This window comes from Carcharodon carcharias, chromosome 22 (assembly GCF_017639515.1).
Source record: "Carcharodon carcharias isolate sCarCar2 chromosome 22, sCarCar2.pri, whole genome shotgun sequence".
Taxonomy (NCBI): Eukaryota; Metazoa; Chordata; class Chondrichthyes; order Lamniformes; family Lamnidae; genus Carcharodon; species Carcharodon carcharias.
Genome location: NC_054488.1, coordinates 41,899,964 through 41,922,326, shown reverse-complemented (window position 1 = coordinate 41,922,326; position 22,363 = coordinate 41,899,964). Strand labels below are relative to the sequence as shown.

Sequence of the window (22,363 nt, the reverse complement as noted above, 5' to 3'; positions counted from 1 at the left end):
CTGGAAAAATTTATTAAGTTTACTTCCAATTTCCACCCCTCCATCATTTTTACATGGTCCATCTCTGACACTTCCCTTCCCTTCCTTGACCTCTCTGTCTCAATTTCTGGTGATAGACTGTCCACCAATATTCATTACAAGCCTACCAACTCCCACAGCTACCTGGACTACAGCTCCTCACACCCCACTTCCTGTAAGGACTCCAACCCATTCTCTCAGTTCCTTCGGCTCCGTCGCATCTGTTCTGATGATGCCGCTTTCAAAAACAGTTCCTCTGACATGTCTTCCTTCTTCCTTAACCAAGGTTTTCCACCCACGGTGGTTGACAGGGCCCTCAACTGTGTCCAACCCATTTCCCGTGCATCCACCCTCACACCTTCCTCTCCTTCCCAGAACCATGATAGGGTCCCCCTTGTCCTCACTTATCACCCCACTAGCCTCCGCATTCAAAGGATCATCCTCTGCCATTTCCGCCAACTCCAGCATGATGCCACCACCAAACACATCTTCCCTTCACCACCCACCACCCCCCCTCTCCCCCCCACCCCCCCAGCGGCATTCCGCAGGGATCATTCCCTCCGTGACACCATGGTCCACTCCCCCATCACCCCCTACACCTCAACCCCCTCCCACGGCACTTTCCCATGAACCGCAGAAGGTGCAACACCTCCCCCTTTACTTCCCCTCTCCTCACCGTCCAAGGGCCCAAATACTCCTTCCAAGTGAAGCAACATTTCACTTGCACTTCCCTCAATTTAGTCAACTGCATTCGTTGCCTCCAATGCGGTTTCCTCTACATTGGAGAGACCAAACGCAGACTGGGTGACCGCTTTGTAGAGCACTTTCGGTCTGTCCGCAAGCATGACCCAGACCTTCCTGTCACTTGCCATTTGAACACTCCACCCTGCTCTCATGCCCACATGTCCGTCCTTGGCCTGCTGCATTGTTCCAGTGAAGCTCAACGCAAACTGGAGGAACAGCACCTCATCTTCCGACTAGGCACTTTACAGCCTTCCGGACTGAATATTGAGTTCAACAATTTTAGATCATGAACTCTCTCCTCCATCCCCACCCCCTTTCCGATACCCCCTTTTTTCCAATAATTTATATAGATTTTTCTTTTCCCACCTATTTCCATTATTTTTAAATGTATTTCCATCCATTGTTTTATCTCTACCTTTTAGCCTATATCGATCCCTACCCTTCACCCCACCCCACCCCCACTAGGGCTATCTGTACCTTGCTTGTCCTGCTTTCTACCCTTAATTAGCACATTCCTTGGATATCACCACCTTCAACACCTCTTTGTCCTTTTGTCTATGACATCTTTTGGCTATCTCCACCTATCACTGGCCCTCTATCTAGCTTTATCTGTCCCACCCCCCTCCTTAAACCAGCTTATATTTCACCTCTTTTCTATTTTTACTTAGTTCTGTTGAAGAGTCATACAGACTCGAAACGTTAACTGTGTTCCTCTCCGCAGATACTGCCAGACCTGCTGGGTTTTTCCAGGTATTTTTATTTTTGTTTTGGATTTCCAGCATCTGCAGTTTTTTGCTTTTATCTTTTTGCTTTTATGAACTGTAATCAGTTTGGAATCTTCTGGAACTGAATATTCTTTTAAAATTTATGTTAAAATACTGCAAAAGGTGGCTGCCAAGAGCCACCTGATTTAATCTATGGATTCAAACCACCACGCTGTCTCGAACCGACTAAAAGACACCTTCCAGATCAAGAAGTGTCAATACCCATATCCTGAGACCATCCAGAAAATTTCCTGACCTGAATGGGTCTTTTTCAGAAATGAAGACAGTGATTGTCTTAGACGCCCAGGGTGAATGTCTGCATCCAAAGATCCAGGTTGTGGCTAATTAATTTAAGCCCAGCACCATGTTTGGAATGGAGCTGTGAAGGACCATATGGTAAGGCAGCTATCTTGACCTGCGCTTTAAAAAAAGGCTTAAAGTGTTGTCTGCAGAACACAGAACAACAACTACAGACTCAGCAGAAAGGGCAGAAACATCTGCAGCTTTAAAAACTGGAGACAGCAATATCCAAGCCTTTTCTTTTTCAAGTCCACCAGTGTAGAGAAATAATACCCTGGTAATGAGACTACAAGTAACTAAATTTGTTACCTGCTAAAAACCTATCTCTTCGAGGAAATCCTGCAACAATTCTGATATACAACCCGGCTATTGAATCCACCTAGACTAACCTTCAGGAGTGAAAACTCCTTCTTCACCAGGCCCGCAGCGCAAGCTTTTTTTCAGGATGAGTCAATCACGTGGATTATGAACTATTCTTTTGTTTATAACTATTTCCTGTAACTGTATTTTCCTCAAGCATGTATGTAAATGGCTAAGTGAGTGACGTTGCATTAGATTTTCAGGGTGAACGTGTGAATAGATAATCCTCTTTATTTAAACCCATGAAAAACTTGATGGTTATTCAACTTGACCACACACTCAGGGGTTAAGAAACACACACATCTTCCTTTTCAAAAACACACAGATTACAGATGTTAAGGGAAGGGAACAGGGTTTTGATTCTCTATCATCCATACCTGGAACAATATCCTCCCAGAGCTGTTGAGGAAAAGGTAACTTGAAATGGTGGATCTCCAAGACTACTTTGTAAATGTTACCATATTTTCTTTAAATCAGCATTTTAGAGAGTTTTTTTTTGTAAAAGGCACTTCCCTCACCCTTTTCTTTCCCTTTAGATTTTGTTTCTCATGCCACCTATTTTCCCAACACTGATCAACATGAAATACGTCAGTCTCCCTCTGAATGAACAAACAGCTGAGACTAAATTGTTGCTTTATCTGAAACTTTTCCATTGCCTCTATGTCTACGGTAATTTCATTGATCAAAGTGGTAACTGGTGGTGGCTAGTGGAAAAGTGAACAATATCACTACTAAAATGACTTGATTCCCTGTATGGCAAATTAATGCAAAAATGCGATAATAGTAAAGTATGTTACCTTACTTCCTTCAACTTCTCTTCAAACGTTTGAAATTAGGTACCAATCATCTGTATCCTAGGACCTAGAATCATTGGAAGTTTCTCATTCTCCTGACCATCTGCTTTAATGCTAATAATTTAATAATACCAAATATGGACCATCCACATCTGTATATCCGAAATCCACATCAGTGAACCTTTCACAGAAGAGGTAGCATTACATTTAATAAAACGTTGTTCTAAAATTAAAATACTGATATTTTAAAAGTGAGCTTTATTTTAAGTCATCAGGAACTGTTCTACTCAGAACTTGGCCACAGCAGGAGACTCCCAGAAGGACAGCAGTAATGCAGCAGAAACGCTTTAGGGATGTCCTGAAGAGGTCAAACATCCCCGACAACTTATGGGAGCCCCTGGCTTTTGACCGACCAAAATGGAAAAGGCTCATCCGGGAAGGCACCGAAGATATCAAGAGACTTCATCAGGAACAGGCAGAGACCAAGTCCAGGCGTTGGATGGAGCACACAAACCTCCAAACAACCCACCTACCCAACCCTTCAAGCACCACCTGCTCACATCTGCACATTGTGCATTGGACTAATCAGCTGTCTCAGAGCTCATCAAACCAAAGTGGGAACAAGCCATCCTCAATCCTGAGGGACTTGTCTAAGAAGAAGACAGCACTGGGCAAATAATGAAGACAACTGAGTGAACTTGATACAAAATGAGTGGAAGACTCATGGTGTAAAAGTCAATGCCACATGATTTCATTTTATGTTGTTCTTGTTCCAGACCTGTGTTTAGTCACCTGATTCCTTCACCTCCCAAGAAAATGGACTTCATGGGCGATAGATCATGTGCATTCATTTGCTAGAGAAGGACATCTATTTCCAGATAGTAAATCATCATAGATGATAGGGAATGATACTTTAGTTTGCTGAGGTTTCCACTGGGAAAAGAAAATTTGATATATTTCAACATATTTGCAATGTGGAGAGCAAAATGTCTTTTTCCTATCTCAGTAATGAAGATCTTCCATCTGCCCCTGCCTCTACATGACTAAATATTCCTTAATTCCACATCATATTTTTACGACATGAAGATCAAAGTGGATTTTTCCCAATCAGAATAATCATTCACTGCAAACAGTAAAAACAAGCTTGAATTTACAGCTGTATTGGATAATATAACCTGAGTTCCATGTTTAAGCGCTGTACCGAGAGACAGTACAAATGCCTACAGCCTGCATGTTGGATTGGGGAGAAGGGAAATCGGGGAAGTTACACGGCTGCTTAATTACCTAGGTAATGAGAATCTAATCAGGCAGCAGCATTAATGAATTACGATAATGTGAAAATCACAGAAGATTTTGTACATTGTTTTAATTAGCTTAATTAACCACAGTCTATTTGGGCACAGCAGAAGTGCGTACATTTATATCCAGCTCCAGAACTGAATAAACACCATCCTTTAAAGGCACAAGATTTTTGCTAGATTTATCATTCTCATAGGGTTGGAACAAAACAAAAATAAGTTATCAATTTTGCAGGCTATTTTTAAACTAATAATCCCTACTAATGGGCCAGGATTTTGCCCTTGTCAGGTGGGCTTGGCAGGGGCGGGTGGGAACCATTGGGAAGCCGACCGCCGTCCGCAATCGGGGCCGGACCACATTTCACACTGGCGGGCCAATTAAGGCCTGCCCAGTGTGAAATGCGCACTGCAGCACTCAGCTCTGCCTGTGTTGGGGGTGGGGGTGAGGAGGGGAGGACGAGTGGGGAACTTTGCGCATGTGTGCAAGTGCGTGCAAAAGCTCCCTGAGGCACAGAACTACCTCAGGGAGCTGAAGATATAACAAAAATCAAAAATAAAGATCTTTAAAATGTTACAGAACATGTCCCTTCATCTGGCTCTGTCACATGAGTAGGGGCATGTTATTAATGAAAAGTTAAAACTTTTATGTTTAATTGCTATAGGAAACCTCAGCCTGAATTTTCCCGTCGGCGATTTGGGGGCGGGGCCCACTCACCGACGGGGAAATGACGCGGAATCATGTTGAGAGGAACCCCCGATGTCATCCCAGTCCCTTTAAATTGTTAGGAAGGCGGGTGGACAGCGAAATCAGCTGTCCGCCCACCGAACTGTCAATGGCCAATTGAGGCCATTGACAGAGTAATTAAGATAATTAAAGGACCTGCCCGTCCAACCTTAAGGCTGGCGGGCAGGCCAGGAGCCCCGGCGGGCTTCTGATAATATATGAAACCTTATCCAGTGGCGGGAGGAGGATTCATGTACGTTTTTAAAAACTTTAATATATTTTATGTGATATTTACTAACATGTCCCATCAAGTGTGACATTGTCACATGAAGGGGACATGTTAATAATTTTTTAATTTTTCTATTTTTAAAGTTTTTTGGACTGTCTGTAATCTCCCTGAGATAGCACTTTGCCTCAGGGAGCAGTGCGTTCTTTCACATGCATACGAGAAAGAGCGCACTCTGACAGTTGGGGATTCCCTCCCCCTTGCTAACGGACAGGCCACTTGGCCTGCCCACTCAAAATGGGGGCGGGCCCTGTTTCGGTGATGGGGATCGGCTGTCCGCCCGCCGCCAAGCCAGTGGGGCCCATATGCCCACCAAGGCAAAATTCTGCCCCTCATCTCACTGGTGGATGAAGTTTCCTAAAAATTGCAAAGGCCGCTTGGCCTTTTCGCCTGCCCACCAACTGTAATGGGCAGTGAAAACTTTCATTTAATTGGTACTTTAATGGCCTTAATATGCCTGTTAATTGTCAGCGTGCGCCCTGCGAACTCCTGTGCACACTTGCCAACCGAAATATCACGCGAGTGCGTGATGACATTGGGATGCTCACTCGACGTCATCGTGCGTCATTTTACACTTGTTTGGGTAGGGCACACGCCTGCACAACGAGGTAAATATCCTGGCCATCGTTACTCTATAATTCAAGGTTGAATCTCCCATTTTGTAACATAAAAACTTGACATTTAGCTCAATTTTTGAAGACTTTGATTTGAAAGTCCTGCTTCCATAAGAATAATATCCCACTGAATTTGCAAAATGCTGCTTTGTTAACTGTTACCGTCCCACACACACACGTACAACATCTTGGCAGAGGTCAACGCACCTTGCTGTGAATTTTTGGTGATGTCCGCTGAGAGAATGAAAATCTTATGTGTCGTTCAGCCTTGAAAGAGCTCCTGTAACTCAACTTCATTAGGGAAAATGCCTCTTTGTTTATTTCTTTCTAACATATGCCCAAAATATTATTACCAAGATACACGGTTTGGTTTTTTTTGATTGATTTTATTTCTGCAGGGATTTGATGCTACTGTGAGAATCTTCTTGTGGCAAAATGGCCAAGAGAATAGTGGGTTCAATCAGCTCACCTTTCCCATGGCCATTTTTGTGCCAAGCCATGCAGTGATCTGAGCTTATAGCCTAAGCAAATGAGGAAAGGTTTGTAGTTAAATGTATGTTGCCAAGCTCCCAGTGAGTTTTTAGGAAATATATTGTTCTGATCATTAATATGTTTTTGGATGCCTGGTGGGCATTCTTTCCTCAGATGATCTTTATCATGCCCAATTTAAAATTCCAGTCATACAGACTGTTGCTTTCAAACTTGCAGTTTCCTGTTAATTGTTCTTTTTGCACAAAAGTGCATGTAGAGATAAGGTTTCAGAAAGCTTATACAAAAAAATTGTCGCCAGGTAACTCAGAATGATAACTCAAATAGCTTGTGTTCACTGGAAGAGAGGTTGTGTAGCATTAGGCTGCTTTGAGCCTCAGGGATCCCTTACGTGTCTTGATTATAGACTCAAATAAAAACAGCAAATGTCAAATACCTCAGTCTCATATTAGAATAGCTTCCGTCAATCATATTTAAACTGTCTCTTTTTCTCTGATACATTTTACTTCAGGAATGAAAAATTAACGTAAAACATTTTTTCTTCCTCCTTTGTTTTATGATGTCTTGTATTTCCCACCATCTCAAAATTTGATTGACATTGTTGAACTTATTTTCCTTCCCAACTCCATACTCATTTCAACTTATTAACATATGTAATTTGCTGCCTCTCTTGTGACAATACAACAGGTCTTGGTGCTACCAAAAGTGCTGTAGAATTGCTTTAGATAGATTTCAAGCCATAGACTTTATGTTGAAAATGACTGGCAGGCATCAAAATCAATACCCTAATTTTTTTTTCCATTACTACACTGAAGGAGATTAACCTTTCAACTGAATTCTTTAGTTAATACACAAGTTGTGTAAAACCACTAACCAGATAGTGATACACAGCCAGATAGATAGGCAGGTTTTCAGACCTCATTTAAAATAATGAAATCTGAGTTTCTAACTCAGTAAGGAAATAAATATCTTTAGTGTCCTCTCTTTGTACTCCATGTGAGCTTTTGGAACTGTGTCATCCTGATCAGTAATTCATTTACTGGGGATCCTGTTTCTGAAGCATTTTGAATACCTTGAGATCAGTGACTGGTCGATTTTGAATGTGCAGCATGAAATTGACAAATAGATTGTTGGGAAAGAAATATGGCTATTTGAAACTGGGAATGTTTGGAATAAGGAGAAGCTGCATAGTTATGTTTAATGTATCTTCTGACTGGTTGGAAGCCACAGAATTTTGAGGGTCTGCTCTGCAGCACAAACGATGACAGCTGCAGATTTCCTTGTACTATTAAACAACACAGGGAATCACAAAGGGAAGATATCCTTCAAAGTCAATGAGATGAATAAGCAGCTCCATTGTTGTTAATTGTTCATTTCAATTGTTAATTTCTATGTGTTTTTAAACCTTTCAATTTTAAGTCCTTTTAGAAATGAGCAGTTTTACAGTTAAAAGAAGAAAATAATTTAGTGTTAGTTTTATATACATTCTCAGAGAGAGTGTTGTTGAGAATGGAACGCTTCCTCAACCACTGTCAGCTTCTTACACTCTCAGATCAGAATCAGAACAGATTTGATGGAGAGCAATCCTCCCTACTGTGACCCAGCAAAGTTCCAAGCTCAGAAGGACACATGCTTACTGCAAGACAGCTACATTTTTACTTCCTACAAGTTATCAAGGTCTATGCTGGAGTTTATGCTCCAAATGAACCTCCTTCTACCTTACTTCATTTCATCATATCAATAATTGAAGAAGGAAAAGCTTGAATTTATAGAGGACTTTCCAAAGCAGCAGCCATTTTGCACAAGGCAAGCTCCCACAAAGAGCAACGTGATAATGACCGGATAATCTGTTTTTGCAATGTTGATTCAGAGATAAATATTGGTCAGGTCATCGAGGATAACTCCCCTGCTCCTCTTCAAAATAATGTCTTGGATCTTTTAAGTTCACCTGATAGGGCAGATAGAACCCCTTTTTAGTGTTTCATCTGAAAGAAGGCATCTCTGACAGTGCAACACTTAGAATTGCACTGGAGTGTCAGCGTAGATTTTGTGTTAAAGCCTCTGGAGTGGGGCTTGAACCCACAACTGAGTAACACGTTAATGACTATTTTATATTGGGAACCCATGCCCACTTGGAACTATGTTAAAACTGCTCATAATCATCTCATGGAATTCTCCTATAACCAGCGACAGAAATTACTTCCATCTTTTCACTCCGCAATGCACTTAAATTCAAACATTAAAACTGAGAGGCCACTATACCAATCAGTCGTGAATTGTGTTGGTCATAAACCCCACAAATTAAGAAATATTCGATTATCCGGTACAGTGATGCAATGTGACAAATTACCAATACACATGAGATAATGAGACCTATATTCAATTCTATACTTCACAGACTTCCTGATCTCACTAACCCTGGTGAGTAGATGGCAAGTGAAGGCCGGGAACCTCACCACAGAGAGGAAATACGCAATTGAAGGAGGGTTGTTGTGTGGTCAGAGCGGCCTTTGCAAAGCCCTGAACACTGGTTGCTTACTTGCTTGCTGTTTTGGCTGCAGGTAGTGCATGGTAGGGAGTGACCAGTATAAAGGAATAGTGGGACTGGAACTTTGCTATTAGTATATTTTTTAAAAAGTCAGTCTTCTGTTATGACAATGTGATTTGGCTGGTGAGTAAGAATTAATCCTCACTAAAATTACTAATTGTGTGACCATCATGTAAATTTCCAAAGTAATACCCTCTGTAGCCTTAAAGGGGTCATGTTCCTGCTGTATATATTCTGATCAGCCTCTGGGCACCACTTTCAAATTTCAATGTAGCATATTTGATTTTTGATTAATATAAAACACCTAATTTTCTTGCATGGCTTTGCAAGAATTACCAGGTTAAAGATAGTGGGTCTGCTGTTTTATGCTTCCAGCAATGTCATTCCAAAACCAGCCTTTCATAAGATGTGGTAGCCTAGGAGAGCTCTTCCCTACTATTTCCCTTTCTTCCAATTGAAATACTCGTGGCCTCTGCTTTACACTCCCTCATGCCTGGGATCATCAACTCAACATGAACAATCATTGATATCAGACATTTCACCTGCACTGTGACTCAAAGGCTGAAATTTCACCCCCCCCCCCCCCCCCCAAAGACCGACCCCTTGGCGGGTTCCCCCATGGCAGGGCCGGCGAGCCACTGAAATCTCCATTCACATCGGTGGGACTGGAAGATCCCACCAATGTGAGGGGGGAATGTTCCGGCCAAAGTCACTGCATATTTGTTTTCTCACTCTGCTTTATATTGCACTAGACGGAAATGTCCAGACTATTGTCCATCTTGAGGTTAGAACCAAAAAATACCAAGGCTTCTCAAAGATATCTACATTGAATTACACAGAATGTACAGTACAGAGCTCAACATCTGAACCAAACTAAAAAGTTTGTAACTACTGTTTTTTAGATATGGCAAACTTCGAGAATGGTGAAAAACATCTAAGTGTCTCCCAGGGAAATGCTGCAGTTGTCAGGGCACCAAGAATTTCTACCTTCCCCCGACCCCAAGTCACATGGTTCAGAGATGGCCGGAAAATCTCACCCAGCAGTCGCATGTAAGTTTTAACAAGATGATCTTTATATTGCATTTTTGAAATTAAAGCTACATTAATGTTATATTAAATAATTACGTTACTTTTTAAAAAAAAAATATGGATTCAATCTTTTGACTATGTTTGTTATAATTGGGCCCAATTTAAACTCACTCAAAATCCATTCACTTACACAGAGTTAAAGTCAAGCTTTATGTCTTCTTCTGTTTGAATACTGAATGCTGGTGGCATTATTAGGACAAGTTACTGAACCTGTCAGTATGAGAGAGCTGAGTAATATTCAGTGAGGTGCAGTCATTAACCCAGCTGTGCTTCAACTTCAATTGTTTATGTTAATTCAACTCCCTCACACTGTCAAGACAAGTGAAAGCATGTTAATGATAATTTCTGATAATTGTGTGGTTTTTAAAATCAGTACAAACGGTGAAATACTTTTTAAATGTAACTTAATTATTTAAAAACAGCTGCTCTTTCTCCCACTCCAGGGAGGGAGGAAGTGTAAGAAATGGCAAAATATAACTAAATATAAAATTATTTTTTGATTAGCTAGGGTACTGTAAATCCAAAGCATTTGTCTTGATTATTTAACAGAAAACCATTGTATAACATTATTTAGGTTCCTGGCATTTGTAGTAGAAAATATGGATTAATTGAGGTTCATAAAAATGCATGGTAGTAAAATAAGTGTTTACAGTCCCTCCAAGGAGATGGAAGTGAAGTATGGTACTATTTCTTTCTCCCTAACACATTGCCTGCAGATACTGCAAAACTATTTCTTCATATATAAAATCATACATTTGTGCCTCGTCCTTTCATTATATTCAATTCCCCTGCCAAATACTTTCCAGAGGATCAATGGTAGAATTCCAAACGTCAGTGGCTAATAGCTTTCCATGACAACCCTGCTTCAATTGTGCCTGATATACATTGAATATTGAACTTAAGTTTTTTCTCTCAATCGTGTTTTTGCGTTGCATTGATTTTAAAGGAGCTTTATTTGGATGGTAGCTGCATTTACTGTTGATATCCTGTTTTAATGAGTTTTTCTTTCAATAGTTCGGCATTCTTATTTGTATTACCTATTGCTTTCTTTCCATTCAAGATAGTAAGCAGCCTAGCACATTTTAATGACATTGGCAATATGTACTTTTACACCACAGGCTTTTGAATATGTATAAATCCATAACTTCAAAGTGGGCTTGCATTTAAACCTTCTTAAACTAAGTACATATATAATAAATATATACTTTTAAAAAGGGGCGTTTCTCTTGCAGGTGATTGAGTGCAGTGCATGTTCTCTACTGAACAATGCACAGGTCTTCTATCCAGATTCATGCACCAGAGTTGAAAAGGGAACGAACACACAGTTTCCACAGTGATCATGGATCATTTGCTATAACCACTTGCTTTTATTGTTTCCATTTTATAACCAGTTTTGTAGTGTATATTGGACAGGTATAAGAATGCATTGCTAGTTAATAAAGTGAGAGAGTTGAACATTCTATTTGCTAGATATGACACTGGATTAAGTTAAATCTGCACCTAAGAACCACCAAAGCCTTTCCCAGAAAGACTGATGCAGCAATTGAATAAAAGTTAATGCTTCAACTCCCTTGACATGACAGGTTCCAGCCATTCCTTTGTTTTTTGGAGGAAGTCTCTGGCAGCGTGTGGTTGCTCCCAAATTTACATTTAGAAATAATGCCGTACTCAGAATGATGGAGCCTCAGTTACATGGGCTGATGTATGCACTGCTTGATTTTACTTGCTGGCTGAATGTTGTATTGACACAAAGTTTGCATAATTCACTACTGGAAATAGAATGGTCCGTGAACATATGTAAACTCGATCAAGGAAACCCTTGTGGAATGAATTTTGATGACTTGTTGGGTGTATGTATCATCTGCTGTATTGCTGAACCACACAGACAAGCAAGGCCCCACTTTGAACCTTTGATCTGAACTGAGTTAGCTAAGCAGGAGTGCTACATAGCTATGGGCTAGAATTTTCGGGTTGGTGGGCGGCTGTGATTGGCGGGCCCAGGAGTGGGTGGGGAACGGGCCACCACCCACAACTGGCCCCTGACTGCAATTTCACATTGGCTGGCCAATTAACAGGCAGACAGTGTGAAAGGGGCGCTGAGAAGCTCAGCACTACCGGGGTGGGGCCGGAAGAAGGGCGAGTGCTGAAGTCAGCGCAGGCACTGGGGAGTGCGGAAGGAGAGCTCCTTGAGGGCAGAGAGCTGCCTCAAGGAGCTGACAAATTTAAAATCAATAAAGACAGAATTTAAAATTCAGAATCATTGTCCACGCATCAGGATGAGTCCCCTGTGCATAACCTGGAGGTTATAAAAATTCTGTGCATCGATTTTTTAAATAATTTAATTACAGAAACCTCATCCCGCCCTTGGATGAGGTTTCCTGAAAAATGCAAAGGCCATCTGGCCGATTCACTCTGCTGCCACTGTAAGGTTGGACTGACGGCGAAAAGCCCCTGTTAATTGATGCTTTAATGGTCATAATAGGCCTCTTAATTGTTGGCGGACGCGCTGCCGACTCTTGCACATGCCTGCTGACCGAATTATCGCACGAGTGCGCAATGACATCAGTACACTCGCCCAACGTCATCACGTGCTATTTCACACTCGAGTGTGTTGGCCGTGCGCCCGCACATCAAGCAGAAAATTCTGCCCTTGGTATTTGTGGGTAGGGACAAAAAAAGGTCACCTAGGAGTTCACTGTTGTTATGAGATCCATTGACCTCTGCTGGAAAGTTTGTGAAGGGGCATGGGATGAGAACAGGATCAAATTCAGCTTTGATGCACCTATGGTCAAAAATACTGATTGTAGTAACACTCGAATAAAGACTTGTGTCAGGCATGGGAAGGCTGCTGGTGTCCATGGAGCCATGTGCCAGTGAGAGATGGTGTCTTCAGGAGAATAGAAGAGCAAGTGGGAGAACGTTGAGGCAAAAGATTCAAAACAATTCCTTAGGCAGATGGAGGGCTAAGCAGGTTATCTGACCAACCAACATATTTTATGTAAAAATGCTGTTTACCTTTGGGTTATATTTTATTCAACAACAACCACCACCATGAACACCTTTCTATGTAGTTATTAACTACTGTCTTGAGTTGTTTGTCTCCCTCATCCCGGAAGTTTGTTTGAGAAGGATTTGGCCTACTATTTAGTCCCCTATCAATATCCTGGGGGTTACCATTGAGAAGAAACTGAACTGGACCAGCCAGATAAATATTGTGGCTACAAGAGCAGGTCAGAGGCTGGGAATTCACCTCCTGACTCCCCAAAGCCTGTCCACCATCTACAAGGCACAAGTCAGGAGTGTGTCTACTCTCCACCTGCAACAACACTCAAGTTCGACACCATCCAGGACAATGCAGCCCACTTGATTGGCACCCCATCCATCACCTTAAACGTTCACTCCCTCCACCAACAACACACAGTGGCAGCAGTGTGTACCATCTACTGGATGCACTGCAGCAACTCACCAAGGCTCCTTAGACAGCACTTTCCAAACCCACAACCTGTACGACCTAGAAGGACAAGGGCAGCAGACACATGGAACACTGCCACCTGCAAGTTTCCCTCCAAGCCACACACCATCCTGACTTGGAAATATATCGCCGTTCCTTCACTGTTGCTGGGTCAAAATCCTGGAACTCCCTTCCTAACAACACTGTGGGTTTACCTGCAACACATGGACTGCACCGATTCAAGACGGCGGCAAACCACCACCTTCTCGAGGGCAATTAGGGATGGGCAATAAATGTTGTCCTAGCTAGTGATGCCCACATCCCATGAATAAATAAATAAAAGGAAACTATTTATGTGAAAGATTACATTAAATGCACTTATACATCACTGTGACATTGCACGTCATTAATATTCCTAGGAGCTTAATGGAAAGTCTCAGATAATTCTGACTAGAACTCAGATTGTAATGTGAAAAGTGGTGTCAACTACCTTGCGTGCTGAAAGCAGAATTTTAACAAAGGCATACAGATTCTGGGAAAATTTAATTTTTGCATAGTTAAACTGAGACTGTTAAATCTTATCAGGTCTGCACTCTATAGAGAGAAAGAGGTGCAACATGACAAAAAGAATTTTACATTAAAATTATCAGGCTGTTGCAGACATCTACCTTTGTTAAGCTGTCATTTTACCATGAGAAGTGTGAGACAGGCACTGCTGCCATAATTGTCAGCAGTTGCATTCAGGCCAAATTATCCAACACTTTGTACCGTGCGAGTGCTTTGTTCAGCATTACAGCATTATTCAAACTTGGTTCTGTTTTCCCCTTGGGGGGTGGGGGGGTGGTGGTGGTGGTGGTGGTGGGGTGGGGGGGGGGGCGGGGTGGGGGGTGGTGTGTGTGTGTGTGTGTGTGTGTGCGGCGGCAGTGTGTGTGTGTGATTATCAAGCTGGAAAATGGAAATTTCCATCCACTGACAATATAAAAATCTCTAGTCAAGTGTGCTACATATCAAACAGAATGTAGTGTACTACCAACATTAACCTGTGAAGACGTCCAGCCAGAAAAGAACACATCTGATGGTACCAATTTGACACTTCCTTTGCAGATGCATGCTTGCTTGCTTTCTCTACATTTGTAATTTTCTGAATGAAACAGTTGACTATACTTTGACAATCCAGTTTACAACCAAAACTGTCCCAATTTGTTGCCAAAGGACATTGACAAACAAGAAAGTGAGTGGATGCTTGATAGAAGACATAAAACATTTTTTCCCTTTATTCCCACATCAACAGAGAAAATGTAGACTGGAAAATAAGTTTGACATTGGTCAAGACTGTTTAATATTCTGATGTGTCATCAATAATCTAATGATGGAACAATTCAGATTTAAGGCAATTTTCTACTTACTGCTAATAAAAATGTTGGTTCAGAAGAGCAACAATGCACCAACTTCAATGCTCTGCTCTCCCTGTTTAGTTTCTTTCACTTGGCTCTGTTTTCCATAAATCACAGAACTGGGAAATGGAGAACCACTGTACATAGTCAATACAAGATGCCAGACTTAGCAACTGGGTGGTATTTGGATACTGTACAACTATCATGATGTGAGCCTCTTTTTTAGCCAGCCAGAAGTGGACCCTGTGAACCTAGCAATCCTTTGTAAGGTTCACAAAAAATAGGTCCCATTGCCACTGGAACAGTAAAGGTTGCATCAGATGCACTTTACGAAGTATATCATATTTAGATGTAAAATGTGTAGAATCATTTTAACTTTGCCTAATCTGTGCTTAATAGGTCTGATTTTAAATTCTATAATAAACAAGTTATATTAAGTGGGATGATAATCACTTCACATCACTGTAATGCTCTAAAGAGTCTAGTTCTGCTGAATTTAAATAGACAATTAAAAATTATTAAATTGAAGTTTTTAATGGTAATTAGTCCTCAAGTAATTACCCAAGCTCCTGCCCACCACCATTTCCAATCTATAAATCTCACACCACCTTTTTCAAATGCAGCAAAACTCTTTTTTTATATTGAAATCATTCCACATTTCTGATAAATGTTTTCAAGAGTTAGCTAATTACATTTAATGATTGGCATTTTTATGAAATTTAGAGTTCAGCTAATTTAAGTTACATTAATAGACATTAATTACTTTTACCATGTTATGTAAAAGATAGCTGCATCTCAAGGCAGGAAATGAACAGTATAGCAGAATAAAATGCTGTGGCTCTACGATTTACAGTGACCTGCTGATTGGGACATTGCGTCCTGAGGCCACATATGGGGAATTTACTCTGATATGCTAGCTATAATATCTTGGTAACTGGAGTGAAATTAGTTAAGTTGATCATTTAAATTTGAATCAGAATGTCAGACAAATTAGTTTTCAAGAGCAATTGAAATAAAATTCCACCCAAAGTGTTGAAAATGTTCCAGCAGGTGAGTGTCTAAAATGTAGAACCAGTTCAAAAAGAAAGTTGTTTTTACATTATCAGATTAGCAACAAGGAACTGACTTATTGTTGCACTGTCAGCTTCTCAGCTAGTCCTCCCTGTGCCCCTGTCACCAGTCCATCTACTGGTTCCAAAGGAAAACATATCTGATGTGAGCAAAGAATCTCAATGTGGCCCTTGCACCAATTATACTGACTTGTTCATCCAATATAAATACATGTTATATAAAAAACAGCTCAAATAGAACCATTTTTTTCTGTCGTAGTCTTGGCTACATGTGCACATTTGATTGAGGCTTTCTTCTCTGGCCACCAGACCTTCCTTGATGATTGGAAGAAGTCCATGCAGGCAAAAGTCACATGCAAGAAAAAAAAAGGAAGACAGAAAAATAGCGAGTCTGCAAGGCAGATGTGAAGGCTGGCCATGGCACCATGGTACAGGAAGCCATCCAAGTCAGGGGAGCAAAAAGGAATGTAGTGTTAGTAGGGGAAAGCATGGTAAGGTGGGATTGACACTGTTCTCTGCAGCAAAGAGCAAGAGCCCTGTTGGCTGTGTTGCCTGCCCAGTTCTAGGGTTTGGGACATTTGCTCAGGGCTGGAGAGGAACTTACAGTGGGAGGGGGAGGATCCAATTGTCGTGGTACATGTAGGGACCAAAAACCCAAGCAGGACAAGGAAAGAGGTTCTGCGTAGTCAGTACAAAGAACTAGGCACCAAATTAAGAAGCAGAACCTCAAAGGTAGTAATCTCTGAATTATTACCTGAGGTGCGTACAAATTGGCAGAGGGCAAATAAGATTAGGGAAATTAATGCGTGGCCCAAAGATTGGTATGGGAGAAGTGGGTTCCAGTTCGTGGGTCACTGGCATCAGTACTGGGGAAAGTGTGGGCTGTACCGTTGGGACAGCCTACACCTGAACCGTGCTGGGACCAGTGTTCTAGCAAGCTGCATAACTAGGGAAGTAGAGAGGGCTTTAAACTAAACAAGGGAGGGTGGGGGTGAGGGATCATGCTTGGCTAGATGTAGCAAATCAAGGGGTAGATTCAAGGCAGGAGAGCAAAATAATAACATGGGAAACGAGGGTCAGAGATTGGTAGGAAGGGGCAGAGAGAAAAAAACCTAAGAATATACCTATAGTGAAGACTAAAAGACACAAAGATAACAAAAAGACAAATCTTAAAGCACTGTATCTGAATGTGCATAGCATTCATAACAAAGTAAATGAATTGATAAGACACATTGTTAAGACACAGCTGATGGTAAAGGCTGAGTTGTTCAAATCCCAGAGGAAAACTTGCAACAACTGTCATAATCCATTTTTTGCAATTCTTATATTCCGAGTTGCAGACTTTGAATTCCATAGAAATAAGTCTTAAATGCTTCTATCTTACTCACGCAAACACATTTCTTTATATATCTAGTTTTCCCTTTGAATGTAAATTTTCCATTGTATCACTAGGTCTTTTGAACTTCAGCTCTTCTAACATAAAACCCCTTTAATCGCTCCAATTTTATTAGTAAGCTGAAAAAATAAACACATTGTTTGGCTTCTTCTAGCTAGTGCAAGATTTTACCCACAGTCTTGAAATAGTTTATTCAACAAATGCAAATGAACACTTTACCTTACTGTTCTCCTTACTATTCACCCAACTAACATCTCAAAACTACTATATGTCAAAGCAACCAGACTAACTGGCTTTAATCCAATTAAGACACATAGGGCAGGATTTTCCCCAACCCCATTGGGGCTGAAGTTGAGGGGCGGGTGCATGCAGGCGCACTTCTGGTTGGTGTCCCTGATTGGGAGTGCGATGCCATTTTACGTGGGAGGGCCCAGCGTGACGTCCGCACAGAAGCGCTGTGTGCTCCCTGTGCGGGCGGAGGGTAATCCCAAAATCGAAACTCATCTCCTTGAGGCTTAGTGCAGCCTCAGGCAGATCGCCTCTAAATGTCAAAAAGCTAAAAATAGAAAAATAAAATTTCCCTAACATGTCCTCTCATGTGACAGTGCCATAAAAAAGGGGGTGTGGGCCAGAATTCGATTCTGCAGCAATCGACTTGAAGGCCTCAGGAGCACGCTGCCCTGTACAGTTCTGGCCTGGCCTGAGTCGGAAGATTGGACATGACAAGATCGAAAAAATGTCAAAGTAGGGAAGCAGGAGTAGAGTGTCAATCCGACTCTGATTACCACTCCGCGGAAGTTCAGATAAGTGCTGATGCACTTCATAATATAACTTCTAATGGTGAGCACATCATTTCTATTTCTATGTGAGCTAGATGCAAAAGCATTTCATTAGAGCTCTATCATATTGATATAAAATATTTTTGTTTCGTATTTTACATCAAATATATTTGAAAAGATGAAGGTTCTAAGTGAATTAAGTGAACAATGGTATAATATTTTGGAAGTTTAATATTATTTTCCTGTACTTTGTAGAAATTCTGATCCAAGCAGAAGGCAGTGGTTAGGTATTTGATAGACAACCCCCACTATTTTCATGGAGTTTGGCCAGTTTTTAAAGGGTGCTTGGTTCAAGACCCCCCCCCCCCCCCAAGAGGCGTCGTGAACCACACTCTGGATAAGGGAACCTTTTGAAAGGTAATTTCAAAAGTTCTTATCCATGACCCCCATGCCAAGAAATTCCCCTCTACCCACCCCCTTGACCCTTCATGCCAAGCCATGGCCCACCACTCACCTCCCCCTTGGCCCCTCGTACCCTCCATGTCAAGCTGTGGGACTTCCATGCCCATTCACTCACTATATTCTCTGTAAAGAGCCAATGGACCCTTTGGTAACAACAGCATGTGTGAAAAAGATTTAAACAAATATCATTCATTCATAACTTTTTACTCTCTTAAAAAAAAAACTCACTTCACTATAGCCCTATAGAAGTGTCAAATCCAGACCCTTTAAAGTATCAATAGCAGAAACTTATTATGCATTGGTTGAGAGCCCAGGAATCCATTAAACTGTTGAAAAAGCTGTGTCCCACGGAAAACATTGCTTGATTGACAGCACTTGTTCTGTGATCGATTCTGTCAATTACACAACGTTTATTTACAAAAGACAAAAAGGTGTCATGTGCTTGCAGTTTCTTCTATTAATACATTAAATGGCCTAAATGATTGACACTTTTAGAAGGCTGTAGTGAGAAGAGCTTTTTTGAAGGAAGTAGAAAGTTATGAATGAATGATTTTTTAAAGCTTTCTCACACTTTCTATTGTTACTATAGGGTTCATTGGTTCTGTACAGAGTTTATAGTGGGTGAATGGGCATGGAGGTGCCATAGCTTGGCATGGAGGGAATGAGGGACCATGAGGGTTTGAGGGGGTATGAGATGGCATGGTTTGACATGGATGGGGAATGTGTGGGGGTTGAGGTTGGGGGGAGGGAGAGGGCTGTTCTTTGTTTTGCTGTCATTATAACAACTTGGGAAAAGTCCCAGAGCACTGAGGCGGGCCTTTTAAATGGCCTGCCTTGGCACTTGGCATCCCCAGTGGCTGCCTCCGAATACTTTCCAGAGGTGGCAGGCCCGACTGCAGTCTCTAGGATGAAAATCCAGCTCAACATCACTGTGACTCCAGACCATTTTGCGCAGAAAGAATGTAACAGTCTAAAAAGACAACATGAGAAGATTTCATTCGTTGCAAGCCTTCCCATTTTTCATTTATCCCTCGTTTGTCCCAACAGAGCTATTACAATGGAAAACACACTCGTCATCCTCTCGACAGTGGCACCTGACACAGGAAGATACTACGTCCAGGCAGTAAATGATAAAAATGGAGAAAACAAAACCAGCCAGCCCATTACCTTGACTGTGGAAAGTAAGTGACATTGAGGCTGAAATTAATTTGTGAATGATGAATATTCATCAGTAAGTTTAATGATGAATGAAAAGTATTTCAGAAACCAGCACAATATCTACGTTAAGTGAATGCTAAAATCACAGTATGTTACACCGAAGCCCGTGTCAAGCATGTGTCAAGAATCCTGAACTAAAACATCACCTCAGGCTAAATGTAATCAATATGCCATATGATGAATGAAATTTTAAAATGAAAAAGTCAATGCCAAGTGACACCTAATACAAAAATTCACTACTAAACCAAAAGTAAGAAATGAATCTGTTATCAACAGGTGGCACTCATATTTGTCATTAATCAACCTTGCATTAATATCTCCGTAATTGACCAATACATGCAAGATAGTAATTCTTGGTTGAGGAATTAAAAAGTGACTTCCAGTCAATGAATAATGCATAAATATTGTATTGACTGACAGTGGGATTTTTAGAGATGGTATTTTATAATACCGTCATCAAAATCACCTTGATGATCTCTTAAATTTTTTTGCATAAATTGTATTTACATGAAAAACATAATCAATTTATTGTTAACATCATATTGTCTGTACCAGAGGATTAATAATTTATCTGAGATCTTTGTTATCCACATGTACTTTAAGTAGTTTCTATCCTTCTGCCTCAAACAGATGTATTCATACAGCCTCCAATTCAACACAATCCTCTTAATAATCAGTGCTATTTATGGTGTTTTGCCAGAAATCAATAAGTAGTGCAATGAGGCATTTCAGAACCCTGAGCTCTGTTAATTAAAGTGGCCAGCTCCCCACTGGTAAATTATAGGTGAGGAACAGAAAATTTAGCAGCAGACTAACGATTGTGGATAATGAAGAATCAGTTCATCCTGAGTCAAGAACCTAACTCTATAGGTGGAATATGAAGCAATTATTGACAGACAGGATTGAGCAGGTACTCCTAAAAAAAATCTGGTTATGCACCATTTTGATTTATTTTTGTTGACAAAATTAAAGCCTTTCATGAATTAGCAGTTTCCTCTTTTGATAGATGGGATTATAAATAAAACTAAGCATTTTTATCTATTTCGGGATTCTTTTTTCCTAATAAACTATTGCACAGACTTTTTGATTGGTTAAATTTTAAATGAAACTGAATTAAAATTGACCAAACAGGAGAAAGGAGTGTTGAAGACTTAACTATTTCCATTGTGATCTTGCTTAGAGGCTATTCTGTAGGCGTATATCGCAGGTTTACTTTGCAGAATAATAAACTTGTCTCTTTTGAGAGATCCAGTGTAGAATGTGTTAGAGTAAAACAGAATGATTGAGAATTAATATGACAAATGAAGCCTGGAATGACAGCTTTCAATATCTTACTTTCTTCCAGCATTGTTTTTTGTTATATAATTTATTTTTATCTGGATCAGATTGCAATGTACTTCTAATTTCATTTTTTTAACGCTTCTTCTCATTGCAATAGGGAAGAGTTCTTATATGGGCAGAAAATTTAAGGGCGATGAAAAAGAGATAAGGTTGTTGAAGGATGTAAAAGTTTTCATTTTATCTCCTCTCACACATTGGGAAAGATATGTGTGAAAGTACCTTCATCTACCGTTGTCACTGCTCATAACCAGTTTATACCAGAAGCAAGATAGGAAGCTATTGTTGTACTAAGACAAACATTTAACCCTTTTAAAAAAAATAAATCATTAATGAAGGATATCTCCAACCTACAGAACATAGTGAAGTAAGGGGAGAAATATATTCGTTTGTTATTTCATAGATTTTATTTTTCGTGTCATCTGATTTCAATTAAACTGACTTTAGAATCAATGACCTGCATTTCAAATGAAATCCTTTGGAAATGAAAGAACAGTGATCTAGGTAGTAATCAATACAAATATTTTATTAATGTAGTGGTACTCCTATAATGTTGAATTTCAAATTGATTGCATATATGTGGCATTACTTGGCTTTTTAACCAACCAGGTTGACTGCAGTTCTGTAGCTGTGACATTTACTTTAGCTCTTGGCTTACTAATCTCAAAGCACAAAATGAGGTGAAGAATTCCTGCCTATTCCTTGTACTCTTCACTAAGTTATGAATTTTAAAGAGCTCTGAGCTGGTCTCCAGATTTCAAATGATCCTGTCAGCTTCCTGCAGAATTTAATTTGCAGTAAATCTCCACAGACTGACATAACAGTTTAGTATTTAAGGTTTGTTCAGACAAATCTGCGACAGTCAAAGTTCATTCCATCTAAAGGCATCATTTGTTCTTTGTTGTTAAGTATTTAATAACTGTGATGCACAGAAGAATCATCCATTAATGTTCTTCCAACCTGAGGAAAATTTTATGAAGACTCAACCAAGCATATGTCGATCTGGAAAGCCAGTACAAGTTGACAGAGCCCAAAAATGCTAGCAACTCAAAAGCAGCCATGAATAAAAGATAAGACACGTGAATGCAAGTTTATCTCTGAAAGTACAGCTGGTAACTTTAAAATTTGGATAGATCTAATATGTCATTAACTAACTGTAAGCCTTGAAAGGAATGCAAGTATTGAAGGCACAAGGTTTATTTCTAACTATGTGTTCTCTTCTCTCTC

At 40.5% G+C, this 22,363-nt stretch overlaps 1 protein-coding gene across 1 annotated transcript in view; it reads left to right on the top strand.

Moving 5' to 3' along the window:
• The window catches only part of LOC121293629 (protein sidekick-2-like), a 941,309-nt gene that overhangs the window by 551,008 nt on the left and 367,938 nt on the right, over positions 1–22,363 (top strand). Inside the window, exons 4-5 of the mRNA XM_041216767.1 lie at positions 9,842–9,989; positions 19,628–19,761. Of these exons, the coding sequence (XP_041072701.1) occupies positions 9,842–9,989; positions 19,628–19,761 (282 nt within the window). The remainder of the gene's footprint in view (positions 1–9,841; positions 9,990–19,627; positions 19,762–22,363) is intronic.